At 52.5% G+C, this 15910-nt stretch overlaps 1 protein-coding gene across 1 annotated transcript; it reads right to left on the bottom strand.

The window, feature by feature from the left end:
- Nucleotides 1–327: 327 nt before the first annotated feature.
- On the bottom strand, nucleotides 328–3322 carry TMEM61 (transmembrane protein 61). Its single transcript, XM_086617844.1, has 2 exons — nucleotides 2925–3322; nucleotides 328–613 (listed from the first exon to the last, which is right to left on the bottom strand). Exons 1-2 carry the CDS (start codon nucleotides 3272–3274, stop codon nucleotides 328–330), a joined length of 636 nt encoding a protein of 211 aa, XP_086473970.1. The 5' UTR covers nucleotides 3275–3322.
- Between the last annotated feature and the right edge of the window lie 12588 nt (nucleotides 3323–15910).

Below are 15910 nucleotides of genomic sequence, written 5' to 3'. Positions count from 1 at the left end.
CAGTTTTTACCATACAGCTCTTGCTTTGAGCGGGCAGCCCCTGGCCTGGCACGAGGTCCCCAGGGTTGGCCAGAACAGGGAACGCAAAGCATCTGCAACCAGCAGTGGTTTTATTAAAAACACGAAGGCTTCCAAACATGCCATTACCTCCGCCGCCCCGAACGCATCACCCACAGGACCCGCAATCCCAACAGCCCCGGACCGATCGCTCAGAGAGCCAGACGGACCCCTCTGCCTTCCCCTCACCCTGGCAATGGAAGGGGCTCGGTTTAAAGCCGAGGGACTGGGCAGCCACCAGCAGAGTCCCGGCCCCCTGCCGCCACCAGCTCAGACGCCCCGGACGCTGATGTTTTCATAGCTGGGGGGAGGCGTTGCCTGCGGCTCCCCGGGGTGCTGTGTCTCCAGCCAGGACGGGCTGGGGCGGAACAAGGCGCTGTCAGAGGAGCTGCGCCGGCGGCCGCCCTGCCAGCCCTCGTCCTCCTCCAGGTAGCGGTACAGGGGCGGCGTGAGCTCCTCCTTCCTCCCCGGGGGCTGGACGTAGGCTGGGGCAACATGGGCAGGTCTGCAGGTCAGGGCTTCTTCATAGGTGGGGATGGCGCTGGAGTCCCAGGTGCTGCAAGGGAAGAAGAAACCCAGCAGTATCCCTTGTCAACTGGAGCATTCCAGCACCCATCAACCAGAGCATCCCAGCACCCATCAACGAGAGCATCCCAGTGTCCCATCAACTGGAGCATCCCAGTGTCCCATCAACTGGAGCATTCCAGCACCCAGTAACTGGAGCACCCCTGTGCCCCTTCAACCAAAGTATCCCAATGCCCTGCCAACTGCAGCCTCCTGGCATCCATCAACCAGAACACCCCATCAACTGGAGCATCCCCTAGTATGGTGGACATACTTGTACCAGGGATGGCACATGGGCAGATTTTGCATGCCCAAGGTCAAGGGAAGACCACGTCAGCCACTTCCCAGCACCAGGAGGGCGGGGAGCTGGGCAGGAGGAAGGGCACCATCCATCAGACCTTGTGACAAGGCAACGTCGCCCAGTTCCCATTGAGCTGATGAACCTCTCATCCAAGAAGAGGAAGGGCAGCCTGGCAAGGTAGCCTCAAGAGCTGCCACCTCCGGTGCCAAGGGCTACAACTGCAGGTGAGAATGATGGCAAAGCAGCAGAGGTGCTGGCCCTCAAGACATCTGCCCCTTCATTCTGCACCATGCTGCTTCCCACAGGCAGGAGAGCATCCTCATCATCTGCCTAACCCCGACCTCACTCCCGAAGCACAGACGTTGCCGGCAGCCAAGTGAGCGGTTCGGCACAAGGCACCGGGCGAGAGCCGGGCTTCCCGGTTCAATGCGGTCGCACCCCACCCGCTGGAGCCCTCCACGCGCCGGCCAAGCCTGGTGCCACTTCCAGCAACGCTTTGCTGAGCAAACACAGTTTGTGTACAGGCAAAACCTCCACTCAACCTTTGCCCCGCGCACAGCCCCGCTCGGCACCCTACGAAACGGTGGTGCAGTCCCAAAGACGGGGAGGCTTCGGAAGCAACACGCCCCCCGCATGCTTCTGCTGACGAAAACCCAGCGAGGAAAGCTCAGGCGGGCTGCGGGTGTCGGAGGGGCACAGCTGCTCCAAAGGGAAAGCTGCGATGCTCCGCAGGGATCCATCCCAACATCAGCAGCCCCCTGTCCCAGACCTACCCCCCCGGGCACCCGCGGCTTTTGCCAAACGGCCTCAGCTTGTGAAGGGATGCTGCCTCGGAAAGGCGGAGAGGGTGGTTTCTCCCAGCACAGGATGTCACGCTGCCAACCCTCTCCGGAGCAGCATTCCTCTGCTTTGGAGGGTTTTGCTGTGCGAATGCCAGCGTAGCTGGGGCTGCAGGAGCTGCTGCAGCACGAGCAGTGCTGGGGCAATGCCCTCCCACCCAGCACAGCGCCCGGGAGCTCAGGGAAGGGGACATTTCCTGTGGGGACACAGCAAAGTCCTCCATGGGAGGAGGAAAACCCCTCAGTCTTATGTTCTCCCGTTCAGATGGGCACTGACACCCCCAGAGAACCGGGACCACGCCTCCCACCCTGACTGAATTTTTCTGGGCTTATGTTCTTAAGAGTTTCTTTTAGTGCTGCTTTTCCCCAGAGCCCGATTTGTGCCGGAGCCAAGGTCTTTGCTGTGACCCCATAAAGCAGCGCTGGGAAGGGGCGGCTGGCTCAGCTTCCACAGCGGTCTCTGGAAAAAGAAAAAACCCTTTTGATCAAAAAACTTTTAACTCAAGAAGTGGGTATGAATCTCAGGCTGGGGACCCGACAAGCAGCAGTGGTGTTTGGGGGGGTGAGGGGTCTTTCCACACCCCAGAACAGGCTTCGTAGAGGGACCCTCCACCTGCACTCCCATCTCGATGCCAATCCAAGGATTATTTCCCTCTTTTTTTTTTTTTTAGCTTGCTTTTAACATAGGTTTTGCTTCCCTTAAAGACACCACAAACCCCATCGTCTTTATGGAGCGCTGCAGACCCATCGCACTGGGGTCTGGATGACCCCTCCCACCCCCAAATCCAGGCGCTTTGCCAGAAAACCAACGCAGTCTTCTGCTCAGTGGCTCTGCTAAGGAGATGTCTGCCTTGGCCAGTGATGGCCCCTCAGGGCAAGGGGAGCTGGCTGAGCTGGCTGCGGGAGCAGCCAGCGTGGGCACGGAAGGCGTCTGCGGGGGGGGGAGGGCACGGGGGCTCGGGCTCGGGTTGACACTAATGAGCATGAGCTTCTGCTCAGGGATGAGGAGGAGAGCACGGAACGGGGTCTGAGCAGTGCCCGGCAGCGCGGAGGCGTTTACCGCTCATCTGCTCATCAGGCTTCCATACATGGCCGTGCTGCGACGGTCAAACCTACCCGCAACTTCTTCCCACCCAAGCGCCGGGCAGGGACACAGCACCCACCTGCAGTTCCACTTCTCCAGAGGCTCCGCGGTGAAGTACTGCAGGTCCCTGGGAAAATGGTACTGGTAGCGGCGGGAGACCACCCTGGCATTGGCTTTCACAGACCAGAGGAGGCCGAAGAGGAGGAGGATGCCGCCAATGCCGCAGCAGAAGAAGCTGACGGAGCGGAGCAGGGCGCTGGAGGAGGAGCTGGGAACTGCCTCAGCTTCCCGAGGGGGCAGGAGGCGAGCTCCGGTGCCGGCCGGGGTGCCCACCTCACCGTCACTCCACCAGGCAAAACACAGCGTCCCCGTCACCAGCAGCACGGCCCCAGTGATGGTCACACCGTAGCGGAAAGAGGCGGCTGCCATCCTTCAGAAGGAGGTCTTAGGAGGGGAGAAGAGCGAGACAAGGCATGAGAGAGCCCACGTCCTGCAAAACAAGAAAAGGACCAGGTTTGAGAGGGATGAGGTCATGGAAGAAGACATACCAGAGGAAAAAACTACTGAGTTAAGACTTCTCTGGGGGCTGCACACTCTTCAGCTACCTGTTATTGAGCATCAGAAGGGGCATTTCATAGAACCATAGAATCATAGAAAGATTTGGGTTGGAAGGGACCTTAAAGATCATCTAGTTCAAACTCCCCTGCCATGGGTAGGGACACCCTCCACTACACCACTTTGCTCAAAGCTTCATCCAACCCGGCCTTGAACACTTCCAGGGATGGGGGATGCACAACTTCTCTGGGCAACCTGTTCCAGTGCCTCACCACCCACAATGTAATAAATTTCTTCCTTAGATCTAATCGAAATCTATCCATCATCTCAGGTGGGAAGTCCTTGTGCAGAGCAAAGTCAGCCGCCTGTTTCGACCCATAAACGTCCCAACACCCTCGTAAAAACATTCTCATTTTCAAGAAATGACCCAGCGCTTGCTCCCATGGAGGCAGGACGAGAGCCCCAGCCAGGGGAGCTACAGAGGCGGCTCCGGGGACTTGCATAGCTCTTGTCTTTGGGTTTTATCCCAGACTTCCTCCCAAGCTCGGAGGAATGCCAGCTGGGTTTCTGATCAAAGCAAGGCCAATGGAAGAGGTTAGGGAGAGGGACATAGATTTAAGATGTCATCGTTTCCGAATTACCAGTGCACACGTTTCCTCCTCTGAATCCAGAGGTAAATCAGTCCTGCGGTGACAGGAGGTGCCCGGCACCGCCGCTGGAAAGCCTGCAGCCCAGGTGACATGGGGCTGCGCTGCCTCTTGCTTTCTCAGGGAAAAGGGCCAAGTACCATCTCTGAAAGTCACAGAGCTGTTATTTCAGGGAAAATCAGCCCTTAGATGCTGGAAACCCAGGATACCTCATCTGGGGATGATGGCTCCCGAGACAGCGAGCAAGCGGGGACCCCAAAGAGCTCTCCTGTGACTGACAGAGCCCATGATAGCTGCACTTCCCACTGCAACCAAGCTCGGAGCAAGGATGGCAATGGGAATCACTCCGTATCTCCGTTAAAAGTCAGGAATGTGCTGGATAGAAGCTAAACCCTCAGAAAGGGTATGACCTATCGCTGAAGTAGGTGTTTATACTATGATGGTCGGGGGGATTGAGGCAACAGATCACAGAGGTCTATGAGGCTCTTGCTGGCCCGGCTATGATGTCCTATTTCCAGATACACCAGAAACACAGAAGGGCTTCAGTTTATTTTGAAGTTAAGGTAGACACCCTGACGCTGGACAAGTCTGCTCAATCTTCATCCAAACGAGCTTTTGCACATCAAATCTTGCTCCCCTGGGTCAGCTCCAGCGCACACCTTCTCAGCTCCCCAGCACAACCGATCCCACAGGTGTTATCACCACCTTCACTGTCCCTATCAGGGTGGGTTTGGGGTTGATTTGACAACCAAAGAGATGAGGCCATGCCACACTTTCCTTCTGGGTGGCACTCTCAGCTCAATGTCACACACTGAGAGCAATCATCCTTCCCTGGCACAGAAAAATCTGGGGAAGGGGAGCTGGTTTCTGATCTCCATGGGGCTCTCCCTGTTGCTTTCTCCAGCAAACAACAAGCATCTGCTCCCTGGGCTTGGAGATCCCCAACTAACCAAACAGCACCAGCAACCGGGCAGGCAGAGGAGGTCTCCTCTGGTCTTGCTTACTGTCTAACAAGAAGATGCAGGTTCAGCTCCCACTTCTTGGTGGACAAAAAGCTTCAGACTATGTGGGAATTAAGCATCAACACCCCCTTACAGATTCAGTCTTGGATGACTTCTGTGTCAGGGCTTCTCGTGGAGCCAGTGTCAATGGAAAGTCTGCACGTTGGGGGCTGTCCAGGATGGAGATGGGGCTCAAGCGCAGAGGTGGATGGAGAGGTGGGTGATCCATGCTCAGCCCCCGCCTCTGCCTTCATTGCTTTCCCTGTATGTCTGTTAAATGAAGATAATCTGGTGGCTTTGGTCTCCATTCCCCCAGGCAGGTCTCTCCTCCTGCAGCAAGGACCCAGACTGTACCCTGAGATCTGGAAACGCCAAGGTAGAGCTAAGGAGGGAGCAGACGTCCAGCACACTTGGTGCGATCAAGGGCGGGTGAAATTACATTATTTCAAGCCATTATTTATCAGATGGGGCCCACTAAATGGAAAGCCAAATTACTCCGTAGTGAAAGAAACATCATCTGATCTAATCTATGTTTAATGAAGAAATCTGATGAGAAGTGGGATTTAGGAAACCTGTGGGAAGGCTGCAGGACCACAAGCCCCAACAACATGCTCTGGCTCTCATCCCACCGTCACAAGCCCGAACTGCCGCCCAGGTTGGTGGTGGCCGGTGATCCCCACCAGCAGCCGCAGTCACCCACTGAGAAGGAGGTGGTGTTTCTGGCAGAGCTTCCTCCCATAACGAGGGGACATGTTTAGATGTTCCCTCTTGAATGGCAGGGGCTTGGCTGAGCTGAGACAGAGAAGGGGCTGTTAGAGATCAGGTAGAGACACCAGTAGATGGTATTTGGGATGGGCGTCCTCCAACTCACCACCAAACATGAGCAGGACACAACAGATGAGTTGGGCAGTTGCTCTTCTGAGCATCTGCCTTGCAGCAGCAGATGCTCAGAAGAGCACAAGGACCCTACTGACCCATGAATCCAGCTCCTTTTGAGAGCATCGCATTTTCCTGGAAATTTTTCAGTCAATGTTATTTGAAAAAAAACAAAACAAACCCATCACCACAACCCAAATACCCTACAGTAAAACTCTCGATCCAACTGCACGGAAATTACAGGTCACTCCGCACTGAAAGCCTGGATTGAAACAGCACCGAGAGTTGAAATGTTCACCTCCTGCAGTCGGCACTGTCCTCATTTGGGGTCAGCCTGGTGAGGTTTGGGAGACGCCGTGATTCCCCTGGTGCAGTTTGGGAGAGGCTGCAATTCCCCTGCCCAGGCACAGGGAATTTTGCAGCCCCCGGCACTGCGCACATCTGGGAGCGCTGGCAGCGAGGGGGAGGCGGACGTGGAGGGAAGGCGGGGAGCTTCTGGGAGGTGACGGATTGACAGCTCGAGAGAATAAACTCTTCTCTCTTGACACAACCAGCGCAGCGCGGGGAGCAACGCTGAAAGCTCCTCCAGCCTACCCGGCACGTGCTCCCGCGGTGCGGGGGCAGCTCCTCTGCGCTGGGTGACATCGCCATCGCACCGTCCCCTTGCCAAGCCTCTTCTCGGGCTGCCACGGCTCTCCTGAGCCACTTTAAAGACCCACAATGTTTTATTCAGCGCACCGACCACTGGAAGAAGAGGCCAAAGAAGCAAGGGTGGGAGTGGAGGTGGGAGGCTGGGGCAGGATCCGAGTCCCCACTCCTCCAGCCTGTTCCCAGCTCTGCTCCCAGGGCACTCAGCATCCTGCACATCAGGTCTCCTTCTGAGTATTCCCAGCACAGGCCTCCTCCAAAGACGGCAACACCCGTCTCCACCCGCCTGACATTTGTTCTCCCCCATCTCCTCCTTTGCCCTGCTCCGAAATAGTCTTTCTGGGGAAACAGATTTGCACGTTGCATGGACAAACAGATATGGACGTTAATAGTTTACATAGTTCCAGTAAGACGCTGAGAATAGCATCCCCCGTACAAAGTTATGCAGATGGTGATTCATAGGGTCTACTAAAGCATTACTCAGAGAAACGCTCTTTTCCAGCGCCGCAAGAAACGCGAAGAGTTTTGAATCTCTCCCACCGCCATCCAGCAGAAATCCACCTCCACACCCTGTCCCTCCACGGCACTTAGAGCCCGTCCTCGTCCTTCCACCGCGGGGGCTGGACACCTTTAACCACGTGCAGCCGTGCCAAGGGGAATGCCGGGGCGAGACACGCTGGAGCACGAGCATGTCATTGGAGAGATTCCTTCCTGCCTTTATCTGAACTTGTTATTATTATTATTATTATTATTATTATTATTATTATTATTAGTTAGGGCTTTGGTACTTGCCCAAATGAAGCTTGTGAAGGAGGATCCGAGCAGCCCTGGCGTTGTCACCCCCCAAACGCAGGATCAGACGGACAGGAGCCCTCGCGAACTGGAGCACGTATCCTCCCCAGCCCCCGTGCCCCCCCAAAGCAAGGCCAGCCGACGTTTCGTCCACCCCGACGGCGGCGATGCCCGAATCCCCGGCCCCTCGGAAGAAGCGGATGTCACCCGCCGGCACCCCGGGGGACCCGTCCCTGCCGCGGCCGGTGTCCCCGCCGCCTCCCTCCTCCGGCGAAGCGACAAGCGAGGGGATCCGTGTCCCCTTCACCCACCCGCACCCCTTCCCGCCCCGCTCCCGCCGCCGTACTCACCGGCGGCCGCCAGCCCCGCTCCGGCGAGCGGCGGCTCCCGCTGAGCCCGGCCCGCGGGGCGGGCGGGGCCGCGGCCGGGCGGGGCCGGGGGCGGGCGGTGGCTGCGGGGCGGGCAGGGCGGGGTGGTGCCGGGAGCCCATCGGTCTTGTCCCAGCCCGTCGGGGCGGCGGCCCGGGTCGCTGCTCGGGGAGCTGCATCGGTCCCGTGCCGTCCCGTCGGGGTGCGGCGCTCCCGTGTGCACCGGCCCGCGGCACCGGTCCTGGGAGGGGTGAGGGCGGGAGGAGAAAGGGAGAAAAGGAAAAATGAAAAAGAAAACAGAAAAAGAGAAAGAAAAAGAAACAGAGAAAGAAAAAGAAAAAGAGAAAGAAAGAAAAAAAGAAAAAGAAAAGAAAAGAAAAAGAAAAGAAAAAGAAAAAGAAAAGAAAAAAGAAAAAGAAAAAGAAAAAGAAAAAGAAAAGAGAAAGAAAAAGAAAAGAAAAAAAAAAGAAAAAGAGAAAAAAAGAAAAAGAAAAAGAAAAAGAAAAAGAAAAAAGAAAAAGAAAAAGAAAAAGAAAAAGAAAAAAGAAAAAAGAAAAAGAAAAAAGAAAAAGAAAAAGAAAAAAGAAAAGAAAAAGAAAAAGAAAAAAGAAAAAAAAGAAAAGAAAAAGAAAAAAGAAGAAAAAGAAAAGAAAAAGAAAAAAAAAGAAAAAAAGAAAAGAAAAAGAAAAAGAAAAAGAAAAAGAAAAGAAAAGAAAAAGAAAAAGAAAAGAAAAAGAAAAAGAAAAAGAGAAAAAGAAAGAAAAAGAAAAAGAAAAAAAAAAGAAAAGAAAAAAGAAAAGAAGAAGAAGAAAGAAAAAGAAGAAAAAGAAGAAAAAGAAAGAAAGAGAAAGAAAAAGAAAAAAGAAAAGAGAAAAGAAGCAAAGGGAGCTCACCTCGAAGGTGCTGTGTTGCTGTGTTTCTGCTTGTTAAGGAGGTGACTTGCTGGATGGTCTGCGGGTGCTGGGATGGAAGATGGGTGAGGCTGGAAGTGCCTCGAGTGTGTTGGGGCGGTGGTGGCACTGCCCGTGCTCCTCAGGGACGGGCAGCACAGAGCCCAGTCACCCCCAGGCCCAGGAGCCAGGGAACAGACGTATGGGGGCGTGGAAAGAGCTTTTGGCTGCAGAGCCCATGAGAGGTACCCTGTGGCCATCAGTACCCCACGGGTGGGACACCAGTACCCCACAGATGGGACACTGCTGTCCTATGGGTGGGACACCCACGCTGCAGCACGGGTGGATTTCTGCCGCAAGGTTGCTTTGTGACCACTTCAGTTCTCCTCTTTGTCAAATGCCAGTATTGCCCCTTTTTCCCCATTCCAGCTGGATCTTTTTACCCTGCAGCACCCACGAGGATACCTGGATGTTAAACAAGCTCTGGGTGCTCTGGTCTGAGGTTGGGGATGGTCCGTGTGACTGGCACCTGGCTTCAGGCACGCTTCCTCATCACACAGGTGGAGGCAGATTTTCATTCGTGCTGCACTGTGCCATCGCTGTGCCCCCTCATGGATCCGTTCCGTTGCTCTTGAGCTGCAGCTGAGCATCACTGACAGACAAAGCCATTTCTGTGGATATGGCTGCTCTGTAGCTGAATATTCCCGTGCTGCTTGCAGCTCCTTACCTTGCTGGTTCAAAAACAGCTCAGGGTTTATCTGCACAGGCTGCAGGGACTGATGCAAAGCCCCGTCGTGTCATTTGTACCTGCTTTGTATCTGCTTGGTAGCCACTCAGCCTAGCTGAAAACGTGTGGGCGTACAGCCCCTTTTACCTGCAGGCACTGAGGAGTTTTACAAATGGTAAACTGAGGCACGAGGTCCCTGGGGCCAGCACCTCAGCATGGTCTCACCCCCCAGGCTGGGATGAAGCAAGGTCCTTGAACCCCAGGGTGCAATCCTCAACAGCAAGTCCCACGCCTCCTCCAAACACTGGGGTCCTGGCTCCTTGGCAGGAGGGTTTGGCCCCAGGGATCCGAGGAGAGAACATCTGGAGTTCTCTGTCACAGATATGCTGGTGCTGAGCACTCACATTACCATCCAGGAGTGACATGGGCACTGTGAATCACCAGTTCCCCTATTAAAGGACAATGAAACATCTTCTTCTCTTTGTTACCTGCTCAGATATTCTATTTAACTGAAATTTGATTGTCAAATGGCTTCTGAAGCACTTCGAGGTGCATTTGCAGGTGGCTCTTCTGAGCACAGGGCTGCAAGGAGCGAGGTGGCTCCGTGCCAATGCATCGCTCTGACCCTTTGGTCCTCCAGCCCCATAACCAGCTGGGATCTGTCTCTTCCAGAGAGCTGTCCTACAGGCAGACACAAACTCACGACAAATTTTTTTGCAGTAGGGTAGAGACTGCGAGCACTGAGTGCGCCCATCCCAGAAAAGTGCCAGCACCTCTGTCTGCCTAGCAGCACCTCGGCCAAACTTCATTTTCCCTCTCTGAGAACTTTCCTGCTGGTGGACAAGGTGCTGCAAGACATCCCGGGGCACAGGCAAAGGGCTTCTCCAGAAGGAAGATAGAATATCAGGGCAAAATATGTAAAACGTCTCGTGCACGGTGAAACTGCAGTAGAGAAAGCAAGAAGACATAAAAGACAGTTCCAGCCCCTGCAAGAACAGGAACAAAGGAGGAACAGAGAAAGAGAGATTGTTCCAGTAATTGCCTCCCCCAGGTAAGAATGCTGTGCATGATCAACACTGCTGGCACGGAAAAGTGCTGCTTTTTGATTCACCGCTCACCACGTTTTGCTGCTGCAGCAAATCACATGTAAAATGGGGTGTTTCACTGTATAATCAGGCTAAATAAGTTGGTTTTTTCAATACCTCTGTGCGCGCACACGCGTGCACTTTCCGCCCCGTTACAACACCAGAGCACCAAGACCAGAGTGAATTTGGGTGCACCAGGGCACCAAGCCCAGAGAAGAGGAGCCCGAGCTCCCTGCCAGGGCCCTCATACCTGGTACAGGAGTGTCAGCACCCTGGGCTGGGTTGCCCGTCTCCGTCAGTGATTTGGCATCCGAACCACTCTCCCCGTGCCCAGCTGCCCCCAGCAAGCACCACTCAACAGGGTGCTGCTGCCCATGACACAGCCACTGAAGAGCCACTGATGAGGGCTTAGGGGACACGTCTCTGCAGGCGTAAGGTGCTAGATCCATAGAGAAGCCATTCCCAAGGGCCTGGCACACCTTGTGTTCCCCTTGGCACGGGCCACTGGGCACAGCAGAGGTGGGTGCAGCCTGTCGAGCTGGTAAGGGGCTGCAGCATGAAGCCATGAGGATGTGCAGATGGGAAGGAGTTCCTGCACCCAGCACATGTAAAGCAAGGGAGAAACCTCCTGCTGTTTATCTCTGTCTTAATTTGCATCTTCTTAAAATGCCTAATTAGTTGCGTTAGTTGATACACTGGCTCAGGCACTCCTACCTAATCCAGGCAGTAAATGTAGGCATTGAAAATATTTACCCTACATCCTCAAGTGATGCAATTTTTCACCAGTGACCTTAGGCTTATTTTGGGTTGAACCTGCAGCTGGCCACTTTGTGGTTCTCCTACATGGGAAGCTGGAGGGTTTGGGACTCCATTTTTGCTCTCCAGCAGGAAAAGCCTGGCATTAGGATGTGAAAGGTGATCATCCCCATGACCACAAAGTGGTGTTTGTTCATTGTGGCCGAGTTGCCCAAGAAGTAGTCTTGGGTCAGTTATTATATAGTCAGCTATTTTTTTGCTCCGAGACTTTCCTGACTGCAAAAGTCTGTTTTGTACATAATATATCTTATTTAGTTTCAGTGGCTTTTACTGGATTTGAGTTACAACAGAATAAACTACATTTGGCTGGATCACTTTTTTAATACCAGTTTCTGAAGTGGTTTCTGCACTATGTCCATCATCTAGCAAGCCTCTGGACCTGAAACCTTGACGTGTTTTAAAGCTTAAAAGTGTGCTAACCTGACTTAACAGTGTCCTAACCAGCAATTTGTAAAGCTGCACCACGCTGAGGAATGCAGCTGTGGTGGGAAGTTCTGGAAAGGGATACCCTCACCCACAGAGAGCTTTACGGATGAGCAATGATCTCAAATTCCTTCTGCTCTTCACTCGGGACTTAGTTAGTACAGGAGCACCAGGCTGATGTGCCACCTCTCGCTGAGGCTGCTGCGTAGATAAACAGGAGTGATAAAGCCGTGGGTTTCCTGCAAGGGGAAGTTCTGTGTTGCAAATAGGGACAGTTAAGAGCTTACCAGGAGCATCTTTCCACCAAAATGTGCAAAGCATTTGGAATTGCCCTAAAAAGGGGAGGGGGAAGGAAGGAGTTAAATCCTGATGCCTCTGCTCCATCTTTAGTCAGACAAAACTTTTCTTGAGATCCTGGAGATTTTTGCCTTAGGGAGAGACACCATGTGCTCTGCACCTTCCAGGTCTGAGGTTCTTTTTCTGGGAAGAGACGCAACCGTCGTGCTTACGCTTGCATAACCCACCACCCAGCATGTTTTACACACTGCAGATGTTGCGGTTCCACCAGAGCATGAGCTGCCATTTGGCTTGCGGTGAAGAAACATGGATTTTCAGCCTTGTAGGTCACTCACTCGAGCTTGATGCCGGTCATGAGCGCAGCCATCACACCTGAGCAGAGGGAGCCATCGAAGATCTGCGCTGCCTGCTGAAGCACGGCAGCAGTTAGCTTTACTCCACACATTGAATATCTGAGGCTGATGCTCCTGCATATCCTTGATTCCAAATCCTGATGGTCAAAACAGTAGCAAGCCCTCATAATCAAAGACAAAACTGGCTAAATTTGCTTTCCAGTAAACTCAGTGTTACGCACGGAATGAACTCCAGCTGCCTTGACATCCCTGAGACCCTGTGCAGTCTTCATGTCTCTGCTGCACTCAGCTATTACAGTGGTCTCCAGGGAGTAGGTAATGGGCTATTTTTAATTTTTTTTTTTAACACAGAAATGCAAAAAAGAAGCTTAACAGCAACATTAATTATGATTTTCAGAAAAAGACTAGAGCAGCCATCTAGCTCTTCTGGTTGCCACTGTGTGCAGAGCCACGAGGAAGCCCTCGATGTCCATCCAACACACACCCAACCCAGATGCTCCCCAGCTGGTTTCCTTTCCCAGTGCCCCCCGCATGATCTCACCGCCTGGCTCGGCCTTGGGCTGCCCACAAGCTCTTGTTCACATCGGTGCACTGTGCTGAGGGGTTGCTGAGGGATATCATGCTGCCAGCAAACCCTGCAAAACTTTTGTTGCGGGCATGACAGCCCAAGGAGATACACAAGGTATGGTTGAAAGGTGAAGGAGCACCTTTTATTAATCTGGATGATATGAAGCTGGAAAACAAGCAAACAAACACACACACTTTCAGGCATAAAAGTCTTTCTGCAGGTCAGAGTATTTGGAGCAGCATCTGGTGTGTGAGGGTTACAGGTGGTGGGAAAGGTGCTGTGTTACCTACACCAGCTTAGGAGGGAGGTGGTGTGTAACTTGCTTCTCTTTTCTTCACGCTGTCTGGTCTCCGTTTCCAACAGCAAACATCACCCTCTTCCTTCCAGCAGCAGTGATGTTGCTCTGGCTGTACCGCTGTGCCTAAAAGCTCGTCTGCTTTCTTCAAAGCTTGTCCGCGGTGTCGTCTGTTGGCCTGGTAACAGCTGTTATTTCTGCCTGCACACATTGCCTCACTTTTAACCTGGAACACCGACATCTTCTTACCTGAGCTTCTTGGTAACTGGAGACAATTTCAAAAACCTGCAAAAACGGCAAGAGGTGAGTTTGGGAAATACAGGGCTGCAACTCCTCGGTAATGGCACTAAACGTGTCAGAGCTGGCTGACTGTGGGTATCAACACACCTCTCCAGTGAAGCCAACGGCAGTGCCGCCGCTCCCTCAACGGTGAATTTGGCTCCCACTCAGGTTAACTCTGTAGTTTGAGGCTCTGTGGAGACCTCACTCCCAACATGTTCTCCCGATTTATTCCTGAAAGCAACAGCAGTAGCAGAAGCTTTCTCTTATGGAGGTGTAGGAAGAGGTTACCCCTATCTCTTTCCTTGATGTGTCAGAGAAAAACAGACCCTGTACTGGCCTGGGAGAAAAAGAAGGACATGGAGGTGAGTAACAGATGTTTATAAAGATGCAAAGAAATAGACAGAAGACATTACTTAAGTTACTTACCTTCAGACTAAAAAAAAAAAGGCCTCTATCTCCCATATCCAGAGGATTTACCATCAGCATCTCAGATCCTGGGAGGACCTCAGAGAAAGCACCCATAGCATCCCTGGGACAGAGACTTGCCATCCCCTATGGAGAACTTAGGCTTCCCGGCTCAACCTCCCCGTGAACTCATCCAGGACCCAGAGAGTTAATCTTTCTCCCCAAAACGTATCCTATCCTTTCCTTAGCTAGGAGCTAGTCTGGCTACTCATCTTATTTGAAAGAGTGTAGTTTCACTTCCACGGAGGTGTAAATACTCCTGTGCCAGAAAACTGTCAACTCTTGTTGGCGGGCGACTCCTCGCCTCGCCGAGAGATGAAGCTCTCCTCCCTCCATGATTCACTGGGCCACTTCCAGCGTGAGGGAGAGCTCATCCCAGCCCGATAATCCGCATTAATCTGGATGTGAACAGACACCTCAGTGCAATAAAAGTTCAGAGCTTATTACAGGCTCTTGGCTGATACTAGAGATAATGATAATTAACCGCTCTGGGATGACAATGGTTTATCCCTGGCTGATCTCCCGATGCTTTTCCTAAGTATTTTGTAAAAGAAAAACAGGCCTTGCTGAGGATGGTGAGGGCAGGAGGAGACGGAAAGCAGTTGTGTGAGTCTCCAGCTCAGCACGCGAGGCTTGAGAAGCGTGCTCAGGTTTTAACGTGAGCTGGAGGCAGGATCTGTGCGTTTACCCACTCTCAGGTCTATTTTGGGAGCCGCAGGATTTGCGCGTGCGGGTATGGAAAGGCCACCCCACCGCTCCCCATCGGCGCAGTTTTGTGGCCATCACATTTCTGCGCTTGCTAGAGGTACGAAAAAAATGCGTTTTGACTGTGCCAGGAGGTACGGACATTGCTGTCGTATTGCCGTACTCAAGTCTGCCAAACTGAATTTTACAGGAATGTCTTGTATTAAAGGAGACTGAGCAATCGCACCCTCGTCACCTCCCCGTGCAGACACCTTTGCCTGTCACTTATTTGTGGCGGTGACAACTGGTCTATTTATTCAGTCCTCAGCCTGAAATTGTTCTGTATCTCCATGAGACAATCCACACGCGGGAGCACATCTTGTCACTCTCATTAGAAAGGAGCAGGAACCTCTTCCCGAAGCCTCCAGCTTCCTTCTGCTCAGCTTCATACAAGGGGGAGTCGCTTGCCAGCATGGATTGCCCCAAAAAAGCACATCTGCCATCGGAAGGAGCCGAGCAATTTGGAGGAAAGTAAAACGGCTTAATGGATACCGGCAATCAGCTTTTGACCTGATTTCGTACTGAGTTTTTGAGCAAAAAAGGGACATTCGTAGTCTCTCAGCGTAGCGCTGAACCATACTAAATACGTCTCCATTTATCTTCGATAAGACTAATACGGCTCCTTCTTGGAACAATGGTATATTTTTGTCACCCTTAATTATTAACTTATCTGGCCGTGATTGCTTCGCTTATGAAAAGGATATGCTCGGTAACTATAACAGCTGTACAACTCTTATATAACCAACATTTTAAACTTTTTTTTTTTCAGCTCTTCTTTTCCTTTTTCGCTTTCCTTACAGCTTTTCTATTTTTCTTTGGCACAGGTAACTAAACCCAAAGGACTAAATCCTACGCTGCTGTTTTTGGAGCATGGCCTGGAGTTTTATCAGTTTACATCACTGGGGAGTGGGGCCATGACATTTTCAAAACGTTGAAATAAATGAAAGCGGACAGGTGACGGAGTGACGGCACCAGGAGGAGAACGACGATGGCCAAGGCAGCGAAAGTCTTAGCTTTATTTGGAGGAAAAGAGCCTGCAAGTACATCTGGTACCGAGGGGTTAAACACACATGCAGAATTGCCGGGAGCTAAAAACGAGAGAAAAACGTGGCCTGTACAGAAAAATAACTTCCAGTGTTTTCCTCCGGTGACATTGGCAAGCCTTCACCGTCACATTAGCCCCGAATGCTTTCTCGCATGTTCCCACGGCATTTGCCACTCCAGGCAAGAGGA

The sequence above is a fragment of the Tauraco erythrolophus genome, chromosome 10 (assembly GCF_009769465.1).
Source record: "Tauraco erythrolophus isolate bTauEry1 chromosome 10, bTauEry1.pri, whole genome shotgun sequence".
NCBI lineage: Eukaryota > Metazoa > Chordata > Aves > Musophagiformes > Musophagidae > Tauraco > Tauraco erythrolophus.
Note: the sequence above shows the minus strand (reverse complement) of the source record. Positions and strands in the feature narration are given on the sequence as shown.

Bases quoted from the DNA above. Each gene is read 5' to 3' on its own strand.
- TMEM61 (XM_086617844.1), bottom strand. From the start codon at position 3,274: ATGGCAGCCGCCTCTTTCCGCTACGGTGTGACCATCACTGGGGCCGTG. The intron at 614-2,924 runs GTGGGTGCTGTG...CTTCCCTTGCAG, and splicing joins CTGGAGAAGTGGAACTGCAG to CACCTGGGACTCCAGCGCCA.